Raw genomic sequence first — 25,922 nt, 5'->3', positions numbered from 1 at the left:
AACCAAAGAGCCTCTACGAGCGCCCGCATTGACGCTGACAGGGCCAGCCCCAAGAACAAAAACAGGGAGCGTAATATCCACTCCTTTCTAGCACTGAGGATGTTCCCTAGTTGGGTCATGAAATGTCTGCATGAAAACCTCCAAGCTCAGAGAGAACCGAGGACCCCACAGCCCTCCTCCTCCTCATTTGCACAAATCCCACTTCTTTGTGGCGTCTACTTGGGTCACGAAACGTCTGCAGGGAAACCACCAAACTCAGAGAGCACCAAAGCGAATTCAGAACTAAACCCAGTGATGCGCAGGTAGTCCCTGACTTACAACCGGTCGCTTGGAGATTGTTTAATGTTACCATGGATCCTGATCTGAGGTTCTGACGGTGGGCCCCTCCCCACACCGCAGCCCTGTGAGGTTCGGCAACGCAAATGTGTTCATGGCCGTCTGCAGCATCCTCAAGAGTTGTGACTCTTCCATGAGGGTTCTGCCTGAAACGATTCCTTCTGGGTTTTTCTGGCAACACTGCAGCCGTCGCGCCTCACTGCTTCCCTTAGCCGCCATGTTCGCTTAAGGAGGGCGGGGTTCCCTTTACAGCCGTCACCTTCGCTTAACAACCACTGCAAAAAGGCCCGTCATGTAACAAACCTGGGTTATGACCGTCATGGACCTACCACCGTCACGGGAGGGTTAAGTGAACGGTCATAAGTTGAGGAGTACCCGTAATGCCGATTTCAAAAGGTCATGTTAAGGGAAGGCCCATTTAGTCTCGGGTAGTCCTTAAACTTACGACCGCAATTGGGCCCAACGTTTCTGTTGCTAAGCGGGAAAGTTGTTAAGCCAATTTTGCTCCATTTTATGACCGTTCTTGCCACATTTGTTAAGCGAATCACTTGACTCGTTAAGCCAGGAACACGGAATCTGGCTTCCTTGTCGACTTTGCCTGTCAGAAGGTGGCAAAAGTGGGTGTAACGTAACCGGAGAGACTCTGCAACCATCATAAACACGTCACTCCGTTGCCAAACGTCAGGATTTTGTTCACGTGGCCGTGGGGAGGAATGCGATGGTCATGAAGTGTGAAAAACAGTCCTAAGTCACTGCTTCTGTTCTTTGGACTCCGAAGGGTCACTAAACGAGCCGCTGTAAGTCGAGGACTAACTGTACTTTTCAAACCCTCCCATACATGGCAACTAGAGGAGCCTCTTTCGAAGCTGCCTGGTGAAGGAGGGAGGCAGCACAAAAGCTTTAATCGATACAGGAATTAAACCTGCATTCCCAGCTAGGGGAAAAGCCCAGCTCAGCCCACCCGGTGGCCAGGAGTTCCGCCGGCTGCCCAACCGGGATACGGAGCAAAGTCCCTCCTGCTCACCCTGCTGCTCCCGTTCCAGCTTCTGGACCTCGAGGGCCTGGCGGGTGACGTCCATTTCCTGCTTGACCAGGTTGATCCTGTGGGTCACCTCCCCGAGTTTCCTCTTCCGGTCGTTCAGGATGGTTTTGTTCTCTTTGAAGATGCGGTTGATCTCGCTGCCTCGCTCGCCCTTGAAGTCCTCGAAGGCCGAGGTCCTGGCTGGCGGGGAACTGTCCCGCGTGGGGAGAGGGAGGGGCGGGGGTGAGAAGGAGATCTTTTAGTTTAGTTTACTTTAGTTTACTTTATTGTCCTTGCACCTCATATAACGAAACCAAACACCATCTTCAGGGCACACCATGACCGTGAAAATAAACACAAACACACATCCTTCACTCTCCACACATTGAACCGAAAACCCCCGACAGCACACCAACGCTGCACTATACAGCAGAATTCAAAAGAGCTCCTGCCCTGGGATAGACGCTGTTTTTCAGCCTATTTGTCCTTGTTTTTATTGTTCTGTACTGCCTGCCAGATGGTAATAGTTCAAAAAAAGGCTGGTGCCCAGGATGAGGTGGAACTTTGAGAATGTTTTGACCTTCCTTAAGGCAGCGGGAGCTCTAAAGCTCTTCCAAAGAGGGGAGAGGGCAACCCAGGATCCTCTGGGCAATGGTGCAGTAAGTTAAAATGCTCTCTCTCTGGTGCAGCGGTAGAAGGTCACCAGCAGTTTTCCATTCCGTGGTTGTTTCCTGAGAAGCCTCAGGTGGCATAATCTCTACTGGGCCCTTTTGACCAGGGCTACAATGGGGGCACCCCAGGTCAGGTCCTCTTTTAGGGTAACACCCAGAAACTTAAAACTGGCCACCTGCTCCACTCGGTCTCCACTGATAAGCAAGGGCTGGAGGTCTGATCTATTCCTTCTACAGTCCACTTTTTATTTTTATTTGGCTATGCATAGTCCTCAACTTACAACCATTAATTTCGTGACCATTTGGCATTACAACGGCACTTTAAAAAAAAAGGGACTTCTGACTGTTTTTCGTACTTACATCATCACAACATCCCTGTGGTCACACAAACAAAATTCGCACTCTTGGCAACTGACTCGTATTTATGACGATGTCCCAGGAGTCATGTGATCCCTTCTGCGACTTTCTGAGAAGTGAAGTCAATGGGGAAGCCGGATTCGCTTAATGACTGCAGTGGTTCACTTAACAATTGTGGCAAGAAACATCGTCAAACGAGGCAAAGGTCACTTAATGACTGTCTTGCTTAGCAAATTTCGGACTCAAATGAGATCGTCATGCCAGGACTACCTGTAAATAGTCGATTTATAGACTGCTCATGCGACCGGGGTGACCCTTGTCTGTTTGGAACAAGTGTCCTTGAGCCACAGATCTGCGCATCCTTTATTCTCTGTCAGTCTTTCCAAGCAGGCAGGCAGGCAGGAAACAGGCCCCGATAAAGCAATTCTGCTTTGTGGTTAAGTCTTCGGTGACAGAACCTTGCAAGTCATAGAATCATAGAGTTTGAAGGGACCTTGGAGGTCTTCCAGTTCCACCCCCTGCTCAGACAGGAGACCCTAGACCCGTGATGGTGAGCCTACGGCACACCTGCCGCAGGTGGCAGGCAGAGCCATTTGTACGGGCACGCAAACCCCAGCCACGCTTAACTGCGCTGTGTATGTGCGCATCTCCCAGCTGGTTTTCAGCCCATTGGAGGCCATTTTCACTCTCCTGGAGGCTCGAGGGGAGCCTAGGGAACCCCAGGAGGCCGAAAAAGGGGCCCTCCGGAAATACCGGAAGTGCTGAAAAGGGCCCATTTTCGGCCTCCCAAGGCTGCAGAGGCTCCCCTTGAGCCTCTGGGAGGGTGAAGGCGGCCTCAAATGGGCCGAAAATCAGCTGGGAGGAGCGCGCGTGCCCAGTGCAGGTGAAGGGGCTTGTTCCGCGTGCATGTGCAGGGGAGGGGGCACACTGCATCGTGGATGCTGGCGCGCACGCTTTTGGCACACCACCACAGAAAGGTTCACCATCGCTGCCCTAGGCCATTTCAGACAACTGGCTGTCCAGTCTCTTCTTAAAAGCTTCCAGTGAAGCGCCCACAACTTCTGGTGGCAAGCCGTTCCACTGGCTAATCTGTCTCACGGTCAGAAAGTTTCTCCTCTAGTTCTAGCCTGGATCTCTCCTTGATTAGTTTCCATCCGCTGCTTCTTGTTCTGCCTTTGGAGAATAGATTGCCCGCGCCCTCACCCTTCCCTCTCAGTATCCCTTCGATATTTTGAAACTGCTATGGTGTCACCCCAAGTCCTTCTTTTCATTAAACCAGACAGACCCCCGTTCCTGCAACCATTCACCGTATGTTTTCGTCTCCAGGCCTCTAATCCTCTTTGTGGCTGTTCTCTGCGCTCTTTCCAGAGCGTCAACATCCTTTTGCGCATCATGGCAACCAAAATTAGATATATTATTCCAGGGGTGCTCTTATAAAATGATATTAACACTTCTCGTGATCTTGATTCTATCCTTCTGTTAACGCAGCCTAGAACTGTGCTGGCTTCTTTGGCGGCCGCAGCACACGGCACGCCCGTCCTTAAGTGATAGTCCACTAGGGCTCCAAGGTCCCGCTCGCAGTTACTGGCATTAAGCCAGGTCAGTTTCACCGGTATTGACCTTGATGTAGAGGGGAAGATGCCGCGAGGCCTTTCGCTGCGGTCTGACAGTACAAATCTCCAACTATCTCTTTTTAAAGCCTGATAATTTAGAGAGGTTTCCGTCTGCACCTTTCTCCGTCCATTATATAGTTGTGGGCTTTAGATGTCCGACCATTAAGAAATGAGGAAACAGACTATTAAGGCTGTGCTCTCTGTCGCCTGAAATACTAGGGAGAGTCCCTTCTGAATTTCTTCCGCCACCCATTACACAGCTGCGGGCTCTGCTGCCTCTTATCAGGCTGTTCCCTAGGCAGCATCTCTGCTCTGTCTCCCAAGGCCTTTCTCATATAGTAGAATGACAGAGTTGGAAGGGACCTTCAGGGCTTCTAGTCCAACCCACCACTCAAGGAGGAAACCTATTATTAATGCTGCCTTCTTCACAGCCTGAGAGTCCGGGGAGGGCCTCTTTTTCTGCCCGTTACAATGTCATGGGCTCTGCGGCCTCTTATCTGACCGTCTCCCAAGGCCTTTCTCACATGCCACTGCAAGTCCTTGGTGAAAGAAACACTGCCCCCTGCAGAGAGGGATGGGGGACTTGCAGGCTAGAGATGGGTTACGAAGAATGGCCCAGAGGTAACCCAGGAAGCCGAGGACAGGAGACCACTGCGACGGGCTACCTGGGCCTGAGGCTGCTGTCGTCCCTCGGAGCGGAGTCGGAACGATGCGTGTCCAGGCTGGAGACCTCCTGGTCTCGGAACAGACCATCTCTCCCTTCCAGCTCCTTGGCGGCGGCCACCACTTGGCTGCGAGACGCCGAAAGGGTTTCCAGATCCTTTCCGGAGAACGGGCTCCCCAGACCTTCCTTGCGAGTGGTGGCGCTGGAAGGCAGAGACGAGGCAGGCTCAGAGGGCCAGCAGGGCTGGTGGGGAGCAGGCTGAGGTCAGTGGAGGAGCCCCCCCCCGGGAGCCACTTGGGGAAGGTGGGCTTGGCCGCCTGAGGATCTCAGGGGCTCCGGGCTGGGAGACCTCATCAAAGGCCGCCCTGGGTGGCAAAATCTAGGGGAAAAGACAAGGACAGGCAGTCCTCGACTTACAACCATACAGTTAGGGACAACAACACTGATAAAAGTTACTTGTGGCAGGTCCTTGTGCTTACACCCATCCTGTGATCCTCCCCAAGGGAGGGAGGGAGGATCACCTAGGTGGGAAGGATGGGAGGAAAGGAGGAAGGAAGGAAGGACTGAGGAAAGGAGAGGAAGGAAGGGAGGGAGGGGGAAGGGAGAAAGAGGGAGAAGGGAGGAAAGCAGAAGGAGGGAGGGAACGAAGGAAGGAAGAGAGAGGGAGGAAAGAAGGATCACCTAGTGGGAAGGATAGGAAGAAGGGAGGGAGGGAGGACGGAGGAAGAAGAGAGAGAGGAAGGAAGGGATAAAGAGGAAAGGAGGGAGAGAAAACAGAAGCAGGGTGGGAAAAGGAAGGCGAGGAAGGAAGGAAGGAAGGAAGGAAGGAAGGAAGGAAGGAAGGAAGGAAGGAAAGAAAGGGAGGGAGGGAGGGAGGGAGGGGAGGACAAAACAGCCTCCAACCAACCTGGTCTGTTCTTTCCCCTTCTTGGCTTTCATTTTCTTGCCAGGCTTGGAGGAGAAAGGGGCCGTGCCAACGCCGAACCCTTGTCCATCCATTTCTCCAACCAGATGTCCCTCAGCGTCCACGATTCCTGCCTGGGGAGAGTGAAGACCAGGAGATGGGTGTGAGGAGGCCACCCGGAATCAGCCTCCTGGCTGGACCAAATCTCTCAGACCAAACTCTGAACTTCACCCCACCCCCCACAAAACCAGGGTTTGCCTTAGAACTTCTGAAACCGGGAGAAGATTCCCGAGGCAGGAAGCCCCCCCACGCTGCCTTTTTCCCCCGGCTCACCTTCTGAATGGCCGACAGCGTCGCAAAGTCGTTCTTGTCTATCAGGGCGTATTTGCTCCGCAGCCGGGCTTCCACTTCCTGATCTTGTTGGCTGAAAGCGACACACATTGGCCCGGATCACACGAGACGCTTTAAACCCCGAAGAACGCACAAGGCGGCCACGTTGCCGGCCGTGAACAACAGTCACCGTCAGAAGAGAATATTTATAGCTGAGGCTTGGAAGCTGGGCTCTCCCTGGTGGTCCCTGAGACAGGTGGGTTTCTTGCAGACGTTCCATGACCCAGCTAGGGAACATTATCAGTGATAGGAGGGAGTGGGGACTGTGAAGAGGAGGGGGAGGGGGAGGAGTGTAAGGTCATCGGGGCTCTTTGAGCTGGGTAGTTTTGTTGCAGATGTTTTACGACATCCTCAGTGTGGTAGGTGTTAGGAGGAGGAGGAGGAAGAGGAGAAGGAAATGGAAAAAATATGTGGAGCCCTCTGAGCTTAATTGTTTCCAGGCAGACCTTTGACTACCCAACTAGGTAACACCATCTGTGCTAGAAGGGTCTATATATAAATAGCAAGCAAACCCTCCTCCCTCCTAGCATTGATGATGTTCCCTCGCTGGGTCATGAAATGTCTGCAAGAAAATCATCAAGCTCAGAGGGCAACCAGGACCACCAAAAATGTCAGCTCCATTAGGAGATAACAAGAGGTGGGCTGACCCCGGCCAGGCCTGGATGCTTAGCAGGATCAACAGTTGATAGATGCTTGGATGGAACACCACCTGGAAATCTAAGGACCGAAGACAAGACGGAAGGTAGAAGAAAAAAAAAACTTCTGAAGAGTCCACAAAGGTAGAATAGAATAGAATCAAAATTAATAGAATTAAAAGTGTGATGGGACAGACACACGAAACAAGGAATTTGTCTCCGGTGCAGATGCTCTCAGGTTACATACAAGCAACAACTGATAAATCATGATCATCATCATAAAACACAAGATACAACGACAGAGGCGGGATGCTAACGGAGCGAACACCGTAAATCATAATAGGATGCTAAATAAAACAATATAAATCATTAAGATACGAGCAACAGAGTTAAAGTCATAAGAAGATAAGGAGACAGGTCACGGGAAAGATGAGAAGAATGGTGGTGATACAGCCTTACTAGGTAGTTGGACAGCGTTGAGAGAATTAGTTGCTTAGCGGAGGGATGGCACGAGGGGGGGGGGGGAAACTGCCCTTGTGTCTACATGTTCTGGCGTGCAGTGCCCTACAGCGTCGCCTTGAGGGTAGAAGTGGGAACAGTTTATGTCCAGGGTTTTAGTGGATGCCGTCATTTGCCAGGGAGCTCCGCCTGAGGGTCTCTCCAAGCGCCATCTAGTCAGCGTTGACTGCCCGAGGGAATTCTGGGAGCTGAAGTCCACACAAGTTTTAAAGTTTGCTTGACAGGAGGGGCCAATTCTATACGGCCAGAAGCGATGGCTCCCTCCACCACAGAACCCCCAACTGCTCCCCGGGCTTTTGGTCTGATCTAGCCTGTGGGTAGTACTAACTCAACTGCTTTGGTGTAGACCGGATCCCTAGAGGCTGGAGGGAGGGAACTTGCTGGAACGGTCTTGGGGTCAGACTCGGAGGTGGGACACACACACACACACACACACACACACACACACACACCCTGCCCCAACTCCCCTGCTCCTCAGGAAGAGGGTTCTCCCACCCCGCTTTCAACGACGGTCCACTTGTTCCCTGAAGCCTCTTTGATGTCATAATACAAGGGCACCGTGACATCACGAACCGAAGAATGGAAGGAAACCAGCGGTCTCTGCCCCCTTTGCTGCCCCACCTACCCACAGCTAAGCATTCCTTGGCATAACCTCGGTTCTCCATCTTTCAAAATGTACCTTTGGGACTGACTGACTGACTCTCTCTCTCTCTCTCTCTTTCCATCAATCCACCCATCCACCTGTCTCCCTTACTCCCTTATCTACTTATCTATCTATATACAGGTACTCTTCAACTTACATTTAGCGACTGTTCAAAAGCGAAAACGGCACTGAAAAAAGTGAGCTATGGCTGTTTTTCACACTTACAACCTTTGCAGCATTCTCCATGGTCATGTGATCGAAACTCAGGTGTGTTTGGCAACTGGTTCATATTTATAACCGTTGCTCTGTATCCCGGGCTCATGTGGAAACACCCCTCCCCCCAGTTTGTGACTTTCTACCTAGAAGATGAACAGACCTATGGAACAGCTGTCCTGCCCTACACAAGAGATACTACAAACAAAATCAGCAAGATACTACACAGGCATCACACCAAGACCGCCTTCAAAACAGAAAAATAGCAGCCATCCTAAGAAACCCCAAAGATAAAATTGACCTGGAAAACCAAGGCATATACGAAGTCCCCTGTGCATCATGCCCGGCCACATACATTGGACAGACCAATAGAAGAATAAGTACCCGCCTGGGTGAACCCAAAAATGCAGTATAAAAGCTGGAATACACTTCCTCACTAGTTCAACATATGAAAGCCACAGGTCATAGCATCGACTTCAATGGCACCAAAACCCTAGCCACTATAGAAAACCCCAGTCACAGAATCATCAGAGAAGCCATAGAGATAGAAAAAAGACCAGAAAGCATGAATAGAAGAGATGACTCCACCAGACTGTCAATTATTTGGAAGCCTGCACTCACAAATGAAAAAATCTCCACACCACAAGCCAGGCAAACACCTGGGCACAGACAGATCCCCCCCCTGATACCTCCAGCTCAAACACACCCCAACCAGGCACCCAGATGAAACCTAGCTTCCTAACTAATGATAGCCGTCCGTTTACTCGGAGCCAAGCTGCACTAAATGCCTCCAATACAGGAAACACAATGTTGCCAGGCAATCAAGACAAAACTACAAAACAGACAGAAGATATTAGAAACACCAATCAAGCAGAACACAGCAAACTCCAAGACCAATAAACACAGACCAAGACTCCCAACCAATCAGGATGAAGAAAAAACCATTCTGGCACAGCAGTAGGCTAGCCCCAAATTTAAAACTGAAACAACTATAAAAGTCTGACTCACAGACAAACACAATGCAGAAGCCTGATGATGGCAGATGAGATTCTGCCAAAATGTTGCTACAACTTTAAAAGCACAACTATAATGACGGGAAGTATCTAGGCGACATTTGGATGAAGTCTCATTCGTCATCTTCAGGCTTGTGTAATTCGGTTTTGTGCTTCTTGGAGTAATGTGAGCTTGCAGCTTCTTCCTTTTAACTGCTAGTGGGGGTGTAACTTGATTGGGTGGGGGCTTGGCTGTGTTCTGATTGGGTGGGAGTGTGTTCTCATTGGTTGGGGCGTTGGCTATGTTCTGATTGGCTGGGGATGTGTTCTGTTCAGGTGGGGTCTTGGTTGTGCTCAGGTTAGCCTTAGTTGCCGCGGGATTTGAGCTGGTGAGCTGTGATCCTGTTGTTTGGATTTGCGTTCGTGGTCATGCCACATCTTCATGGTGGGCGTCAGTTCGCTTCATGTATGGGTCGGAGGGGTTTGAAGCGGGTAGTGATGCAGCTGCGGTACGGCTTCTGGTCCGTGTGTATGTATGTATGTATGTATGTATGTATGTATGTATGTATTTATGTATGTTCTGTCTCACCTTTCTTCTTTCCCAATAGATGAAAGAGTACAAACTCACACAAAGGCAGGCAAGCTGTCTCGGACTTCACAGAGTTAATTCTTTGGAACTGATAATGTCCTTGCCATTCCAACACGCTCTGCCTGCCAAGTCCGAACTGATACCAAATAAAAATCTACTCACAGAAAATTGCAAGGCAGTCCACAAAAATCATTCACGAAGAAAATCTGAAGTAAGATTAAACTTTGTCCCGTACAAAGTTCCAGCCAGCTACACCCACTTTTATCCCCTGTGGTGTGGCTCAATGACTCAGCTCACTCTCTGACCCTCCCACGCCTCCTACGTTGCTGCTCACGTTTCTCCCTACGACGCTGCTTAGGATCAAGCCAACACTCTTCCTCTTGACTCCCTGTCAGGGGCTGCTCCGATATGCCTTCCTCCTAATTAATCCCAGGCTGTTCCTCTCGGTTGTCTGATGAAATCAAACTGTCCACTTAGGTAGCAACACTGATTGACAATCAACTTCACACGCTGTTGTGCAAATGGAACAGACAACAGGTGGAAAGCAGAGGCAGTTAGCAAGACATCCCCAATAAAGGAGTGGTTCTGCAGGTGGTGACCACAGACCACTTCTCAGTCCCTATGCTTTCTGGCTGATGGTTTGGTCACTTTTGAATGCTGGCGGTGCTTTCACTCTAGTGGTAGCATGAGACAGAGTCTACAACCCACACAAGTGGCTCAGTAGTGTAGCTCATCCAGGACGGCACATCAATGCGAGCTGTGGCAGAAGGTTTGCTGTGTCTGTCAGCGTAGTGCCCAGAGCATGGAGCGCTACCAGGAGACAGGCCAGTACATCAGGAGACGTGGAGGAGGCCGTAGGAGGGCAACAACCCAGCATCAGGACCGCTACCTCCCCCTTTGTGCAAGGAGGGGCAGGAGGAGCACTGCGAGAGCCCTGCAAAATGACCTCCAGCAGGCCACAAATGGGCATGTGGCTGCTCAAATGGTCAGAAACAGACTCCATGAGGGTGGTATGAGGGCCCGACGTCTACAGGTGGGGGTTGTGCTTACAGCCCAACACCGTGCAGGATGTTTGGCATTTGCCAGAGAATGCCAAGATTGGCAAATTTGCCACTGGCGCCCTGTGCTCTTCACAGATGAAAGCAGGTTCACACTGAGCACATGTGACAGACGTGACAGGGTCTGGAGACGCCGAGGAGAACGTTCTGCTGCCTGCAACATCCTCCAGCATGACCGGTTTGGCAGTGGGTCAGTAATGGTATGAGGTGGCATTTCTTTAGGGGGCCGCACAGCCCTCCATGTGCTTGCCAGAGGTAGCTTGACTACCATTAGGTACTAAGATGAGATCCTCAGACCCCTTGTGAGACCATTTGCTGGTGCGGTTGGCCCTGGGTTCCTCCTAATGCAGGACAATGCTAGACCTCATGTGGCTGGAGTGTGTCAGCAGTTCCTGCAAGACGAAGGCATTGATGCTATGGACTGGTCCACCCCTTTCCCAGACCTGAATCCGATTGAGCACATCTGGGACATCATGTCTCGCTCCATCCACCAAAGCCACGTTGCACCACAGACTGTCCAGGAGTTGGGGGATGCTTTAGTCCAGGTGTGGGAGGAGATCCCTCAGGAGACCATCCGCCACCTCATCAGGAGCACACCCAGGCGTTGTAGGGAGGCCATACAGGCACGTGGAGGCCACACACACACACTACTGAACCTCACTTTGACTTGTTTTAAGGACATTACATCAAAGTTGGATCAGCCTGTAGTGTTTTTTCCCACTTTAATTTTGAGTGTAACTCCAAATCCAGACCTCCATGGGTTGCTAAATTTGATTTCCATTGACAATTTTTGTGTGATTTTGTGGTCAGCACATTCAACTATGTAATGAACAAAGTATTTAATAAGAATATTTCATTCATTCAGATCTAGGATGTCTTATATTTGTGTTCCCTTTATTTTTTCTGAGCAGTGTATATATCCTTTATCTACTTTTATTATTTATCTAAATATATTCCTTTATCTATTCATTATCTCCCTCCTTGTCTGTTTCTCTTTCAGGATCTTTTTTCAAAACATTCATACTGTGTTCAAAAGTTCAGTAGGTAAAGATAGCCTGAAGTTGGTGTTGTGGTCCTTTTGATACAAGTCCTGGCTCCTGCCTCAGGGCTGGTTGGAGGCTAGTCTGCCAGGGAAGGCCCAGACCAAGGGAACCCTCCAACAGCCAGGCCTCCAGCCTGCTCCTTCTGCTGGCAGGAGTTTTGGAGGTGCAGGAATAGATGATGTCCCCTCCCAAGAGGGCATTTTCTTGCTATCCGTTCTGCCCAATGACATTTTTTCAGCTAGAAACAATCAAAATCATGGTCACATGGCTGCACGTGGCCGTAAATGTGAAGCACCCATGTGATTTTGTATGTGTGTGGTCTCTGTGTGTGTGTGCATGTGTGGGGCAACCGAAACTTTGGAACTAAATTGTAAGTGCCTCGTTTCGGGGCATCCACCATAACGCTGAACAGTTGCTAAGCAATCAGTCGTTAAACAAGGACTAGCTGCATTCCCCAAAACCCCTACCTTAAGATGATTTTGAACTGGTTAAAGATCTCTTGGATTTGACGGATGCTCGTGATCTGTAGGAAAGAGGGAGAAGCTGTGAGCTCAGCAGAACCCTTAACGTTTCTCCCAGGAGTGACCCACACAAAACGTGCCTTATTGTACAAAGCTGGCTATTTAAACAAAAAACAAAAAATAAATCACAGACCCCACCCCCCCCCACAAAGCCAAAGGAAGCAAATTCTTTGCCTCAGGGTGTACCCAATAGTTCTTCCTGTTCCCAACCCTACGGAGATCCACTTTACAGGTTCAACTTCCGGCCACTTAGATCCCATCTGAGCTCCAAGGAATCCCATCGACATGATCCCTGCCCTGGGTGGGTAAGTTTTGAATTCACCAAAATGGATACTGCAGATTTAAATAGAGGAGCGTAACCCTACAACCCCCCATCTCTCTCACTCTCTCTCTCTCTGCAGTGTTTCTGAACCTTATCAACATTAGGAGGTGTGTGGACTTCAACTCCCACAATTCCACAGCCAGCGCCGAAGTGAAGTGAAGGACTTCCTGTATTTCATAGAAATCTTCCTAGACTGGCAGGTTGCAGCTGGAACAGACAACATAGCTGCCTGGGGGATTCTGGGAGTTGAAGTCCACCTCTGTTTAAAGTTGCCAGGGTTGAGAATCAACCTTCTTCTCAGGGAGGCTTACTCCCTCAGTGGCAATAGATGTTTCCAGGCTGAATACTGGTAGTCCTCAACTTACAACCAAAATTCCTGTCACTAAGTGAGACATTAAGTGAATTTTGGCCCATTTGCCGACCTTTCTTGCCATTGTCATTAAGTGAATCACTGCAGTTCATAAGTGAGTCATAGCTGTTAAGTGAATCTGGCTTCCCCCTTGACTTGGCTGGCGAGAAGGTCACTGAATCCGGGAGGCTGCGACCGACATAAATATGAATCACCTGCCAAGCAGGTGAATTTTGATCACGTGACCTTGGGGATGCCGCAATGGTCCTAAGTATCAAAGTAAGGTCATAAATCACTTTTCTTCAGTGCCGCTTTAACTTCGAACAATCACTAAATGAACTGTTGTAAGTTGAGGTCTACCTGTACAGCTTTTCCAGACTGGATATTTGAAACCGGGTGACCCTGAATTCTAGTCCAGCTTAGGAGACAAAGCCAGCTGGGGCGGGGAGGGAATCTTCAGCCAGTCACCTTCTCTCAGCCCAGGAAAAGAAGCAATGGCGAAGCTCTTCCGAAAAAACTTTCTTTCAGAATCAGATGGGCTTGAACAGAAGAGGAAATATATATCTATCCAGGGGTGGGATTCCATTCTTTTAACAACCGGTCCTGTGGGCGTGACTTAGTTGGTGGGCGTGGCTTGGTGGTCATGTGACTGGGTGAACATGGCTTGGTGGTCATGTGACTGGCTGGGTGTGGCTAACTCAACATCACTCACATCGAGGCACGCATCTCCTTTCCTGGCCTCTCGTGACTGTGGTGATGCTGTAACAGTCGTAAACGTGAAAAAGGGTCATGTCAATTTTTTCAGTGCCATTGTAACTTTGAAGGGTCCCTCCACACAAGCAAAGTACCAGCAAAGGAGGGGGAAAAAACTCCAGAGAAGTTCCTGAGACAAGAAGTGTAGTCCTGCCAAGAATGTAATAAGGGTTAACAGAGAGGCAGTTTCTGTAAGCAACACCAGAATGTTTCCTTCCTGCCTTCCTTACAGGATTAGGCCAGGAATTTCTTTTAACAACCGGTTCTCCGAACTGCTTAGAAGGTTAACAACCGGTTCTTGCGAATAGGTGCGAACTGGTAGAATCCCACCCCTGTATGTGTGTGTACACTGTATATATATGTATATGTCCAAACCCTGGAAAGGATTTAAATATCCTTCGTATTATCCACCAGCAAGTGACTCACATCTAGCTCATCAATGGTGCCCTCCAGAAACCGACGGACTTGGGAGTTGATTTCTGTGATCTGGATATCATTCAGAGGCTCATAGGTCACCGGCGGGCGATTGAGCTAAAGGCGGAAGATCAAAGCAATCAATCAAGGAGTTCCCAGGAAACTTTATTTAATTGCCTTAAGTAGGGCATAGCATCATAGGATGGGAGGGGACCTCAGAGGTCTTCTAGTCCAACCCCCTTGCTCGGGCAAGAGACCCTTACGTAATCCTAGAATGACAGAGTTGGAAGGGGCCTCGGAGTTCATCCAGTCCAACCCCCTGGTTGAGAAGGAGACCCTACGCCAGGGGTCTCCAATCTTGGCCACTTTAAGACTTGTGGACTTCCAGAAGTCCTCAGCCAGAAAAGCTGGCTGAGGAATTCTGGGAGTTGGAGTCCACAAGCCTTATAGTGGCCAAGACTGGGGACCCTTGCCCTATACTTATCCAGAATAAATGGTAGCCCAGCCTCCTCTTCTTCAAAGCCTCCAGTTTACCACTGACTCTTATCTAGTCTGGCCCATGTGTAAAACGGTTACACTGGCAAAATTAAAGCCAAGTGGAGTGGCGGGGAAAAACCAGACCCACCTGTGAAGAGTTCAATTGGCTACTGTATTGCTTAATGCCTTAATGTTCTTGACTTACGACCACAACGGAGCCCAAGATTTCTGTCCCTAAGCCAGGCATTCGTTAAGTGAGCCCTTTCCCGTTTTGCAACCTTTCTAGCCATGGCTGTTAAGGGAATCCCTGCAGTTGTTAAGTGAGTCCTACGGGTCGTGAAGTGAATCTGGGTTCCCCGTCGAGTTTGGTTGCAAAAGGGACGCTGTGACCGTCATAAATGCGAGTCAGTTGCCCAGGGTCCAAAGTTTGACTGTATAACCACAGGGACGCTGCAACGGTCACCGGTCCCTTTTTTTCCCCCAGTGCCGTTGTAACTTTGAATGGTCACTGAGTGAACTGTTGCAGTGAAGGACGCCCTGGGTTTCGCAGGAGTCTTCCCAGTCTGCCGGTCTGCAGCTGGGACAGACTAGACAAGGTACAGTCCAAAGGCATTCAGGTCTTGCCCTCTTGTGCCTACGTTTAAGGGATGCCAGGCTAACTGCTCACTTGACTCCTCCTCCCCTCCCTGGCTCGGCCAGTCTCCCTCTGACAGCGAGGGATGAACCTGGGCTGGGCCATGTCACCAACCCATGAAGGGGCACCTTCCCAGGGGGCTGGTTCTTACCAAACTGTTGTGCATCGCCAACTCCTCCTTCAGGTACAGCACCTCCTTCTCCAAGTTCTTCACCATCCGCTAAGCAGACAAGAATGGCATGGACTAAGCGGTAGGAAAGTCAAAGTCAAGGGCAGCCAAAGATGCTATCAGAGCCCAGGAAGGACAAGGCGTTCCCTGGAATCCGTCAACAAGGATAAGGGACTATTGTCACGGCACTGATGACGTTGCCTAGGTTGGTAATGAGAGGTCTCCGGGAGAAGAACCAAGTTCAGAGAGTGCCAGGGACCCCACAGCCGTCGTCCTTCTCCTCCCCTTCATCCTCAAACCCTCCCTCCCTTCTAGCACTGATGACGTTCCCTAGTTGGGTCATGAGACATCTGCAAGGAAGCAACTAGTCTAGAAGACCACCAAGGACCCCACGGTCTCCTCCTTTTTCTAAAACCAGCTCCCTTCGAGCGTGGATGACGTTCCCTGATAGGGTAATGAAAGGTCTCCAAGAGAACCACCAAGCTCAGAAGGCACCAGGGACCGCATGGTCCTCCTCCTCCACCTCCTCATCCCTTGTAGCACTGATGATGTCCCCTAGCTGGGTCATGAGACATCTGCAAGGAAGCAACTAGTCTAGAAGACCACCAAGGACCCCACGGTCTCCTCCTTTTTCTAAAACCAGCTCCCTTCGAGCGTGGATGACGTTCCCTGATAGGGTAATGAAAGGTCTCCAAGAGAACCACCAAGCTCAGAAGGCACCAGGGACCGCATGGTCCTCCTCCTCCACCTCCTCATCCCTTGTAGCACTGATGATGTCCCCTAGTTGGGTCATGAGACATCTTCAAGAAAACACCCACCTCAGAGAGCACCAAGGACCCCACGGTCTCCTCCTCCTCCTCCTCCTTTCTCCAAACCCAACTCCCTTCTAGCACTGATTGTGTTCTCTAGGATTGAAAGGTCTGCAAGAAAACCACCAAGGCGAAGGAGCACTGAGGGTCTGACGACTGCCTACCTCCTCCACTTCTCCACACACCCCACTCCCTTCTATCACGGAAGATGTTACTTAGTTTGGTCATGAAAGGTCCGCAGGAAAACTACCAAGCTCAGAGAGCAACAAGGACCCCAACAGTCCTCCCCCTCTTTGCAAACCTCACTCCCTTCTAGCCCGGATGATAAACACCCCATGTACTTGATATTTTCTTACACCCGGTCACTCCTTCGAGGCAGCAGAAAGATGGCAGGAGGACATACCTCCGAGTTGATTTTTTCATTGACGATCGGCAGGGTTGTCACCCACTTCATTCTGGTGGCAAAACGAAGTGTGGACAGCTGGAAAAAAAATATGGGCATCACCCCATTTGCGACGTTATTTGGGGCTCCCAACAGTTTGTCTTAAGAGATAATCTGAATACAAAAGTCTACTTGCAGACAGTCCTTGACTTATGACCACAACTGAGCACAAAATTTCTCTTGCTAAAAGAGACAGTTGTCAACTTGTTTGCCTCGTTTTGCAACATTTTTTGCCACCGTTGCTAAGTGAATCCCTGCAGCTTTTAAAGCCGGTAACACGCTTGTTAAGTGAATCTGGGCTTCCCCGGACTTTGTCAGGAAAGGGGATCACGTGACCTCAGGATGCTGCAACTGTCATAACTGTGAGTCGGTTGCCAAGCATCTCAGATTTGATCACTTGAGCGAAATGCAACGGTCATAAGTGTGTGAAAAACGGTCTTAAGCCCCTTTTTTCACCGCTTGTTGTATAACTTCAGCCACTAAATGAACTGCTGTTAAGTCAAGAACTACCTGTAATGTGGTTTTAGATTGCCTGATAACCAGGAAATGTCTCCTGTTATTTACTCAATTTGCAGGGTTTCTAGCTGAAATATTTAAAAGAGAGAGAAAGAGAGAGAGAGAGAGAGAGAGAGAGAGAGAGAGCGCTGAAATATTTAAAAGAGAGAGAGAGAGAAAGAGAGAGAGAGAGAGAGAGCGCTGAAATATTTAAAAGAGAGAGAGAGAGAGAGAGAGAAAGTCACAAGAAAACGCCATGCTCCCTGCACTGTGACGGGCGGAAGGACCCATATTTTGTTCTCCGAACGTTCTAGCTTTTCTGAGACGGCAGCTCAGGGAGCCAGACCTGGCAGCTTAACTCTCTTCTGAAGGTGCCCAGGAGGCCTTATCTAGGCCCACCTGGCCTGAGGCTTAATGTCAGACCCGCCCTCCCCAGCTTCTCCGCTTTGCTGGCACCCTGCCGTAAAATGCAAGGGGTGGGGGAATTTGGGGAGGTAAGGGCCAGGCCGGGGGGTGGGGTGGGGTGGAGAAGACAAGCTTCCTCTTCCATCTGTCCATCTTTCCATCCATCCTTTCATCCCTCCACTCATCCTTCTTCCACCCGTCTGTTCCTCCCTCCTTCTATCCATCCCTCTTTCTTCCTGATCCGGCGCTTACCGTTTCCACGAGGTGAATGGACTCGCTGCAGATGTTAGCCACGAGGACGGTGTTGCAGTTCCCACCTAGGAAGCGACAAAAAAGAAGGGGGCTCCTTAAGAGAGGGGGGGGACCCGTCACATCCCCCCGACTCCCTCCTGCCCCGGTGGCCCCAGCGGGGGTGCAACCGGGGGGAAGAGGGTCTTTCAAACAACCTGCCCCAAGTAGGGCTTTGAAGGGGACAGCCGGCAACTCAAACGGAAGCACAAGGGCAGCTCCTGCGAACGCGGGGCCTGTGTTCAAATCTAGACTTGCGCAAAGCCACGCAGGCCTCTGAATTGGGCCCCTGGGTACTTTTCAAGGGCAGCCCCACGTAGAGCGCCCTGCAGCACAGGTGGCCTTCAACCTATGACGGCAACTCAGCCCGATATTCTTGCTGCTAAGTGAGACAACGATGAAGTGGGCCTTGCCCCATTTTACGACCTTCCTTGCTACAGTTGTTAAAGAGAACCATTTGCAGTTGTTCAGTCGGTCAGACGGTCGTTAAGTGAATCCGGCTTCCGCAATGAACCCGCTCGTCAGAAGGTTGCAAAAGGGGATCACATGTCACACACACACACACACGGGACACCACAACGGTCATAAATACGAACTGGTTGCCAAGCGCCTGAATTTAGGTCACAGGTTACTTTTCTCAGTACCGTTAGGATTTCAAGCGGTCACTGAACGCCCAGATCTAACTCGAGGACCCCCTGTAACCAAGGCAGAGCTTTGTAATTGTTCTGCCTTTCTTCCCATATATGATGGTTGCCAGCCTGGCATCACTGAATGGACGGCTGCGCACCAACCTCCCCCCCAAAATGCCCACGGCGCTTATGTGGAGCCAGGCCCCGGAGGGCAAAATCCCGCTTTCTTACGGGCGGTCAAAGCTTCAGGGGAATTTGAGTGCCTCCCCCCTACCTAAGGAATCCTTCAAGGTGTAGGTCAGCTTGCTCTGCCGGAAGGGGACGTGGTCCCGGCTGCAGTCCGACAAGGCGATGACCACCTGCTCCAGGAACGACAGGGATTTGTTGATGTACGACGCTTCCTTCAGTCCAAATCCTTCCGACTGTGTTAAAAAAGAAAATCTTTGGTCAAAGGGTTTGAAAGGGTGCGGGCTGCCCCATTTAGTGACCGTTCGAAGTTACAACGGCACTGAAAAAGGGAGCTAGGGCCCCTTTTCACGCCCGTGACCGCTGCCGCCCTCCCCCAGGGCCACGTGGTCCAAATTCAGGCACTTGGCAACTGACTCAGACTTATGACGGTTGCAGCGTCCCCTTTGGAGACCTTCTGACTGGCAAAGTCCTTGGGGAAGGCGGATTCGTTTAACAACCAGGTCACTAACTCAGCAACGGCAGTTGTTCACTTAACAATAGTGGCAAGGCAGGTCATCAAATGGCGCGAAGCTGACTCAACAACCATCTTGGAGATTTTTGGGGCTCGGGGTTTGGTCGTTAAGTCAAGGATTACCCGCTGCTGCCCCCCGGTTTTAAAAGCCACTTCGGGAACCCAAAATTTTCTCACTTTGCTCTTCGACAGCCTCTCCGAGCCTGCGAGATCGACCAGGTTGATTTTGGAAGTGACGTATCTGGCGTTGGAAAGGATTCTTGAGTGACACTGAAGTGAGAGATCAAATGGGGTAGGGCATGGGTTGGTTTTTTTGTTTTTTTGTTTAAATCAACAAATGACAACGATGCTTTGAATGACAGGCCGCTGAGTTCTTCCAAGCAATGGGCATTAGGCCAAGTTTCACCGTTACTCTTTAGTTTACATTTATTGTCCTTGCAGCTGGTACAACGAAATCAAACACCATCTTCAGGGCACACCATGACCATGAAAATAAACACAAACACACATCCTTCACCCTTCACACATTGAACTGAAAAGTCTGATGTTGCATTAATATTGCACTATACAGCAGAATTCAAAAGAGCTCCTGCCCTGGGATAGACGCTGTTTTTCAGCCTGTTTGTCCTTGTTTTTATTATTGTTCTGTACCGGCTGCCAGATGGTAATAGTTCAAAAAAAGGGGGGGTGCCTAGGATGAGATGGATTTTTGAGAATGTTTTGAACTTCCTTAAGGCAGCGGGAGCCATAAAGCTCTTCCAAAGAGGGGAGAGGGCAACCCAGGATCCTCTGGGCAATGATGTTAACCCTCTGGAGTGGCTGTCCGATCTGCCCCGGTGCAATTGGCAAACCAGACACAGAGGAAGTAAGGTTAAAATGCTCTCTCTCTGGTGCAGCGGTAGAAGGCCACCAGCACTGACCTCGATGTAGATGGTGAAGATGCAATGGGACCTGGAGGAATGCTTGTTCAGGGCGTGTTGACCCACGGATCTGTTGGTGTCGCCCTAGAAGAGAATGGAAACGATGGAGGCAGTAGGGAGGTTCATTTATTCAGGGCCGCGGATGAGGTGGAATGAAAAAGAAATAGCTGTCCAAAAGCCCTGAAGTGCATATATAAACGCAACGCAGGTAGTCCTCGTGACAGTTTAACAATGGCTGGGCGTTATGACAGCCCTGAAAAAAAAAAAACAAGCTACGGCCGGTCCTCACGCTTAACAATTGTTGTGATGTCCCCAGAATCTGGGGATGGGACATCGGGCCCTCAGCAACCGTGAGATTGAATAAACCGATAAAGAGCGTGGGCTCCCTTACCTCAAACAGGAAATTTAAAGCGATTTCTTCGTTGGGAGCAGGGTGGATGGAGAGGCCCTTGACGGAAATCCCGTGGGGGCTCTCCACGATGGACAGTGGGAGGTCGCTCTCTGAGCCGAGGGGGAGGGAAGGCAGGAGGTCCGAGATGACCTCGTTGTGTATCTCAAGGTAAGAAATCCGGACGGTGATATACTGGCTGCTGTGCTCTTCCATGGACTTGAAGACCTGGCGGGGAAAGGGCAGCTCGTTCCAATTTTTATCTACCTTACTTTCCTACCTATCCTGCCTTTATTCTTTGATTTTTAACTCAAGGAAGGGAACATGCCTTATACTCCTTCCTCCTCCACATCGACAACCCTGCGAGGTGGGCTGGGTTGAGAGAGAAAGGGATTCGCCCTAAGCCTGGCTTTTATGCTTAAGGCAGGACTAGAACTCACCGTCTCCTGGTGATTGGCTCAAAGTCACCAGCCGTGTCAAGTAAAAAAAATACTTCTTTGGTCTTTTTAGTTGTCAGCAGAAAGGGGGGATGGGGGAAGCAGTGCATTCTTTAAATGCTTCAGATAATCGCTTGGGCAACCAAAGCTTCTGGCGCTCAAAAGTATTCCTGGAGAGCATGATTGATGACTCTTGGCTACGGATGTGTCTCATTGGAGAATATACATCCAGGGGGTAGGGAGAAGACCAGGGTCAAGAGGGAAATGAATGTTGTGTCAGAGTGGCTGCAACTGGGAAACGCCGACATGTCAACTCCTAATAATTCCATCTTTTTTACTCTTGAGGGATGCGGCTAGAGACTTACGATTTGAATGGGGGCGCATGTTGGAGTCTTGACAGCCAGCTTTTATGCCTAAGGCGGGACTAGAACTCACCATTACCTGGTGATTGACCCTAAGTCATCCAACTGGTTTTCATTATTAAGGCAGGAGTATAACTCCCCATCTCCTGGTGATTGGCCCCAAGTCATCCAAGCCATCTTTCGTGTCTAAGGCGGGACTAGAACTTCCCGTCTCCTAGTGATTGGCCCAAAGTCTCCCAGGTTGCTGTTGTGCCTAAGTGGGAACCCAGGGTAATAGGGAGCCTGTCAAATGGTGTGTTTGACTGTTGTCACCAGGTGAGGGTGGTGTGTGTGTGTGTGAGAGAGAGAGAGAGAGAGAGAGCTTATTGATTTTTTAAATTTAACTTCTATTCACGGTTACAAGTTGCCAGGAATCAGAATCGAAAAGCCATGCAAATTTTCTTTCTTTCTTTCTTTCATTCATTCATAAATATATAAATAAACAAATAATAATTATCCACCACCTGCTGAATAGCTCGAGGGATGATCCCCCTGTGCTTGAAGTTTCCGGTGGTTCCCATCATGGTGAAGGTCTTGCCGGCTCCGGTTTGTCCATAGCACATGATGGTCCCTAGGGGATGGTTCGGGATCAAGAGAGAATGATTCAGGCTCTTTCCTAGAGGTGGCAAGCTCCCTTCTGAACAAGAGAGCTGGCAAGGAGGTCCTTGGAGGTCCTCTAGCCCAAACCCCTGCTGAAACAGGAGAGCCCTTCCATCATCCCTTTTCAAACGAAACCGTCGTCCAGTGAAGTCTTCACGAAAGCCTCCAGTAAAGGAGCACCTACCACCTCCAAGGGGAGCCGTTCCACCGATGGTTTCCACTGACCGGAAATTTCCTCCTTACTTCTTGGTTGCAATGGGTCTGTGCTAATGCCGATACACGGAATAGCTGCCAAAAACTCAAGGCAATCCTAAGGTGAGGAACACTTGCAAGAACTGGATGTGTCTAGTTTGGGGAAAAGAAGGATTAGGGGGTGACAGGATAGCGCTTTCCCGATATTTAAAGATACTGCCTATCTCTTACAAAAAAGAGAGGGTCAACTTATTGCCCAAAGCACCGGGAGGCAGAAAAAAGAAGTACCGGATGGAAACTAATGAAGGAGAGAAGCAATCTAGAACCAAGAAGGAATTTCCTGACGGAGAGGGCAATTAATCGGTGGAAAGGCTTCCTTTTAGGAATGGTGGGGGCTCCGTCCCTGGAGGTTTCCCAGTAGAGACTGGGCAGCTCCTTGTGTGAAAGGGTACAGGAACAGGGTCTCCCGCTCGAGCAGGAGGTTGGACTAGAAGACCTCCAAGGACCCTTCCCGCTCTGCGATTCTGTTCACCGCGATGATCACGAATGCTTTACCATTGTAGCCGTTCAGGGCCTGGGAGACGAGATCTTTGGCGACCGCATCGTAAACCACGTCTTGCGACGCGTTGTGGAGAACGCCGTCCATCTTAAAGGACCAGTCCGTCAGCTTGTTGTTAACGATGCCTTTGGAAAGGTCCCGCTCGATGTGAACCTCGATCGTCTGGAAGGGGAAGCCGGGTGAGTCCCACTTCTAAGGTGCGTCAACTTCACCAAGGGACGGAGGGGCTGAGAGGAGAAACTTCTTGGCTTCATCCCCCCTTTTTTTTACCTTGTTGTCGGCCCCGAATTTGATGACCTCTTGAGGGAAGTCGGCCGTGGGCTTGACCCTCGCGAAGGCCTTCACTTTCTTCGAACTGATGCACATGGCCATGAGGTCTGGGGAAGAGAAACACAGGCAGTCCTCATCTTACAACAGTTTAGCCACCACTCAAAGTGACAATGGCACTGAAAGAAGCGACTTATGACCGTTTTTCACCCTTACGACTGTTGCAGCATTCCTGCGGTCAGGTGATCAAAATCCAGATACCCGGCAATTGGTTCATATATATGGTGGCCACAAAATGGATAGATGGATGGATGGACAGACAGACAAATGACAGACAAACAGAAAGATCAGATAATGGGTAGGTTGGATAGATGATAGACAGATTAAATGACAGTTGCAGTGTCCCGGGGTCATGTGATCCCCTTTTGTGATCTCCTGAAAGCCAATGGGAAAGCCAGATTCACCAAATAACCATGTGACTGACTTAACAACGGTAGGGATTCACTTAGCAACAAAAATTTTGGGCTCAATTGTGGCTGGGGGTCAAAGACTACTGTAAAGCCTGAATTCCTCTAACTGTACAATTTCAGAGGGTTTATTTCTTTTATTTATAAATTTTATATGCCACCCATCTTATATCAAAATAATTGTAGGCAGCTTACAATTGTATTGATTTGAAAAATGCACATAGTAATCCTCAATGTATATTGCAATTGAGCCCAAAATTTCCATAGCTAAACAAGATGGTTGTTAAGTGAGTTACCTTACTTGCTGCAGGTGTTTAGTGAATTCCTGCAGCAATTAACAACAGAAAGTTTGTGGACGGAAGTCAAGGATTATCTGTACTAATTAGGTGGGAAATTAATATTTTTATTTATTCAGTAATATAGGCTACTCAATTCTCAATGGGTACCCTGTAAGTCCTCCCTCTGCCTTGCAATTTTGAATTTTATTGAGCCTCGCCTCTTTTACCTTTTATATTCAACTTTTATGTATTTAACATTACTGCCCAGAGTTTTCCTGTGAGGGAGTTGGGCAGTTTCTAAATGTGATAGATATAGATGGATAATAAGATAGATGCTAATGACATATAGATATAAGGAGAAACTTTCTGACAGTGAGAACAATCAACCAATGGAACAGCTTGGCCTCAGAAGTTGTGGGAGCGCCATCACTTGAGACTTTCAAGAAGAGATTGGACTGCCATTTGTCAAAAATGGTGTAGGGTCTTCCACTTTGGCGGGGGGGGTGGACTAGATGACCTACAAGGTCCCTTCCAATTCTGATTATCTGTTAAAAATCTGTTAAAGATATGAATGATGCAATCAGAAAGATGTGATAAATGATAGATCAAGAATATAATTAACCGGAATGGTTAGAAAACTGATAATAGATGTGAAAGATGATAGATCAATAAGATGAATATAGATGATTAAGAGAGATAGGTAAAAGATAATGACAGATGCAAAAGGTAAATGTGATAGACGCAATAAACAGATATCAATAAGACAGAATGTAACTGAGATAGATGCAAAACATGCCATGTTAGTTGATAAATCAGTAACACAGAATATAAATAATGAATAGAGATGCAAAAATAGATGCAATGTAAGGGACAGATATTAATGATAGATCAATCAATAAGACAGAAAATTAATTAATACATTTATTTGATTAATGTGTCACCTGTCTCGTTTATGGGTAACAATAGATGAGAAAGACAAATTTGAAAGATAACAGATAGATACTGTGAAAGGTAGATGCAATATGCGGAATGATAGATGGGATATAAATAAATATGGATACATGATAGATCAATAAAACAGAATATAGAAAACTAATAGAAAATATTAAAAATATAGATAAATGAATGATTGATAAGTAGGCTCAGGATAGATAGATGGTAGAGATAGACTGATTGAGAGAGAAAAAATACACATACAGTGGTTGGATGGATGGATGGATGAGATAATAGGCATGGAAGATGGATGAATAGATAGATTATATACATAGAATAGACATGGATGGATGGATATAAGGCATGTAGAATGGATGGATAAATAGGGTAGATGAGATATGGATGGATAGGTATTAGAATAGACAGACTTCTACAGCTGATGGATGAAGTGATAGGAATGTATGATGGATGGATGGATAGAAGACATATATGGTGGATGGATCAATGGAGACAATAGGCAAGAATGAATGATGGATGGACAGATATAATAGATACATAACAAGTATGAACAGATAAATGGGATAGACATACAGATAGGAAAATAGACATATATACAATGGCTGGCTAGGTAGGATAATAGACACGGATAATGGATGGATGGATACAGAAGATAGAGAAATAGGGTAACAGACATGTATGATAGAGGGATAAAAGGATGGATGGAGAGAGACAGACAGACGGACAGGTGATAGATATAGATTATAGATAATAGATACCATTGATATACTGTAGATAAGATACAGAAAGATTATACAGAGATATAGAGAGATAGTTAGGTAGAGGCAGGCTCTGGGCTGCTTACAATTAAAAGCCCCCCTCCCCAAATCCAAAGATAAGAGGACAAGAGCTGCCAGAGAGAAAACGCCCCCCCTCCCCCCAAAAATGCCTCAGGGTCAGCAGAGGGTCCCCGAGGGAAGGGAAGGGGCGGAAAGACCAGGCAGAATAACCGAAGTTCCCCACTCCGAGGCCAAGGAAGAGACGAAGCCGAGCGGGGCCTCCCTTCCTCTCCCCCACAAGCGCCCCCAGACTCATTTGGGGGACCCGGGGGAGGGGCGGCGCGGAGGATCCACCTGGCCTCTGCCCCCTACCCTGGCTCGGGGCCTTTCCGTCGAGAAACGCCATCCGCCGTCGCGATCTAGCGGGGCCCGGTCGCAGGCGGAGGCGGAGGCGAAAGGAGGCCCGCCGCCATCCTCTCAGCGGGGAAAAAATAAAACCGCCCCAGCTCCGGTTCCAGAAGGGAATGAGGGGCAACGGCGCATGTGCGAGCTTTTTCCGGAGGCTCTGTTGCCGAGGCGACGGGCGCTTCCGCTCAGCGCGGGCGGAACGAGGGGGCGGGGCCTGACTGGCTTCCGGTCTGGCGATCTC

At 49.2% G+C, this 25,922-nt stretch overlaps 1 protein-coding gene across 2 annotated transcripts in view; it reads right to left on the bottom strand.

Moving 5' to 3' along the window:
- KIF9 (kinesin family member 9) overlaps window positions 1-25,890 on the bottom strand; it is a 29,053-nt gene extending 3,163 nt beyond the window's left edge. The window contains exons 1-17 of one of the 2 annotated variants that reach the window (XM_026723410.2): window positions 25,646-25,890; window positions 22,823-22,929; window positions 22,549-22,714; window positions 21,666-21,772; window positions 20,367-20,591; window positions 19,976-20,059; window positions 19,233-19,325; window positions 18,630-18,777; window positions 17,691-17,755; window positions 16,500-16,577; window positions 15,270-15,338; window positions 14,020-14,124; window positions 12,116-12,171; window positions 5,900-5,990; window positions 5,570-5,700; window positions 4,664-4,864; window positions 1,361-1,569 (exon numbers count right to left, since the gene is read on the bottom strand). In XM_026723410.2, coding sequence (XP_026579195.1) covers window positions 1,361-1,569; window positions 4,664-4,864; window positions 5,570-5,700; window positions 5,900-5,990; window positions 12,116-12,171; window positions 14,020-14,124; window positions 15,270-15,338; window positions 16,500-16,577; window positions 17,691-17,755; window positions 18,630-18,777; window positions 19,233-19,325; window positions 19,976-20,059; window positions 20,367-20,591; window positions 21,666-21,772; window positions 22,549-22,714; window positions 22,823-22,929; window positions 25,646-25,679 — 1,969 coding nt within the window. In that variant the 5' untranslated portion in view covers window positions 25,680-25,890. The remainder of the gene's footprint in view (window positions 1-1,360; window positions 1,570-4,663; window positions 4,865-5,569; window positions 5,701-5,899; window positions 5,991-12,115; window positions 12,172-14,019; window positions 14,125-15,269; window positions 15,339-16,499; window positions 16,578-17,690; window positions 17,756-18,629; window positions 18,778-19,232; window positions 19,326-19,975; window positions 20,060-20,366; window positions 20,592-21,665; window positions 21,773-22,548; window positions 22,715-22,822; window positions 22,930-25,645) is intronic. The other variant, XM_087916937.1, reaches the window with a different exon arrangement.
- Window positions 25,891-25,922: the final 32 nt, after the last annotated feature.

Source organism: Pseudonaja textilis, chromosome Z (genome assembly GCF_049901715.1).
Source record: "Pseudonaja textilis isolate UNSWEBS1 chromosome Z, rPseTex1.2, whole genome shotgun sequence".
Taxonomy (NCBI): domain Eukaryota; kingdom Metazoa; phylum Chordata; class Lepidosauria; order Squamata; family Elapidae; genus Pseudonaja; species Pseudonaja textilis.
The sequence above is the reverse complement of the archived record's forward strand: the minus strand, read 5'-3'. Positions and strand labels throughout refer to the sequence as shown.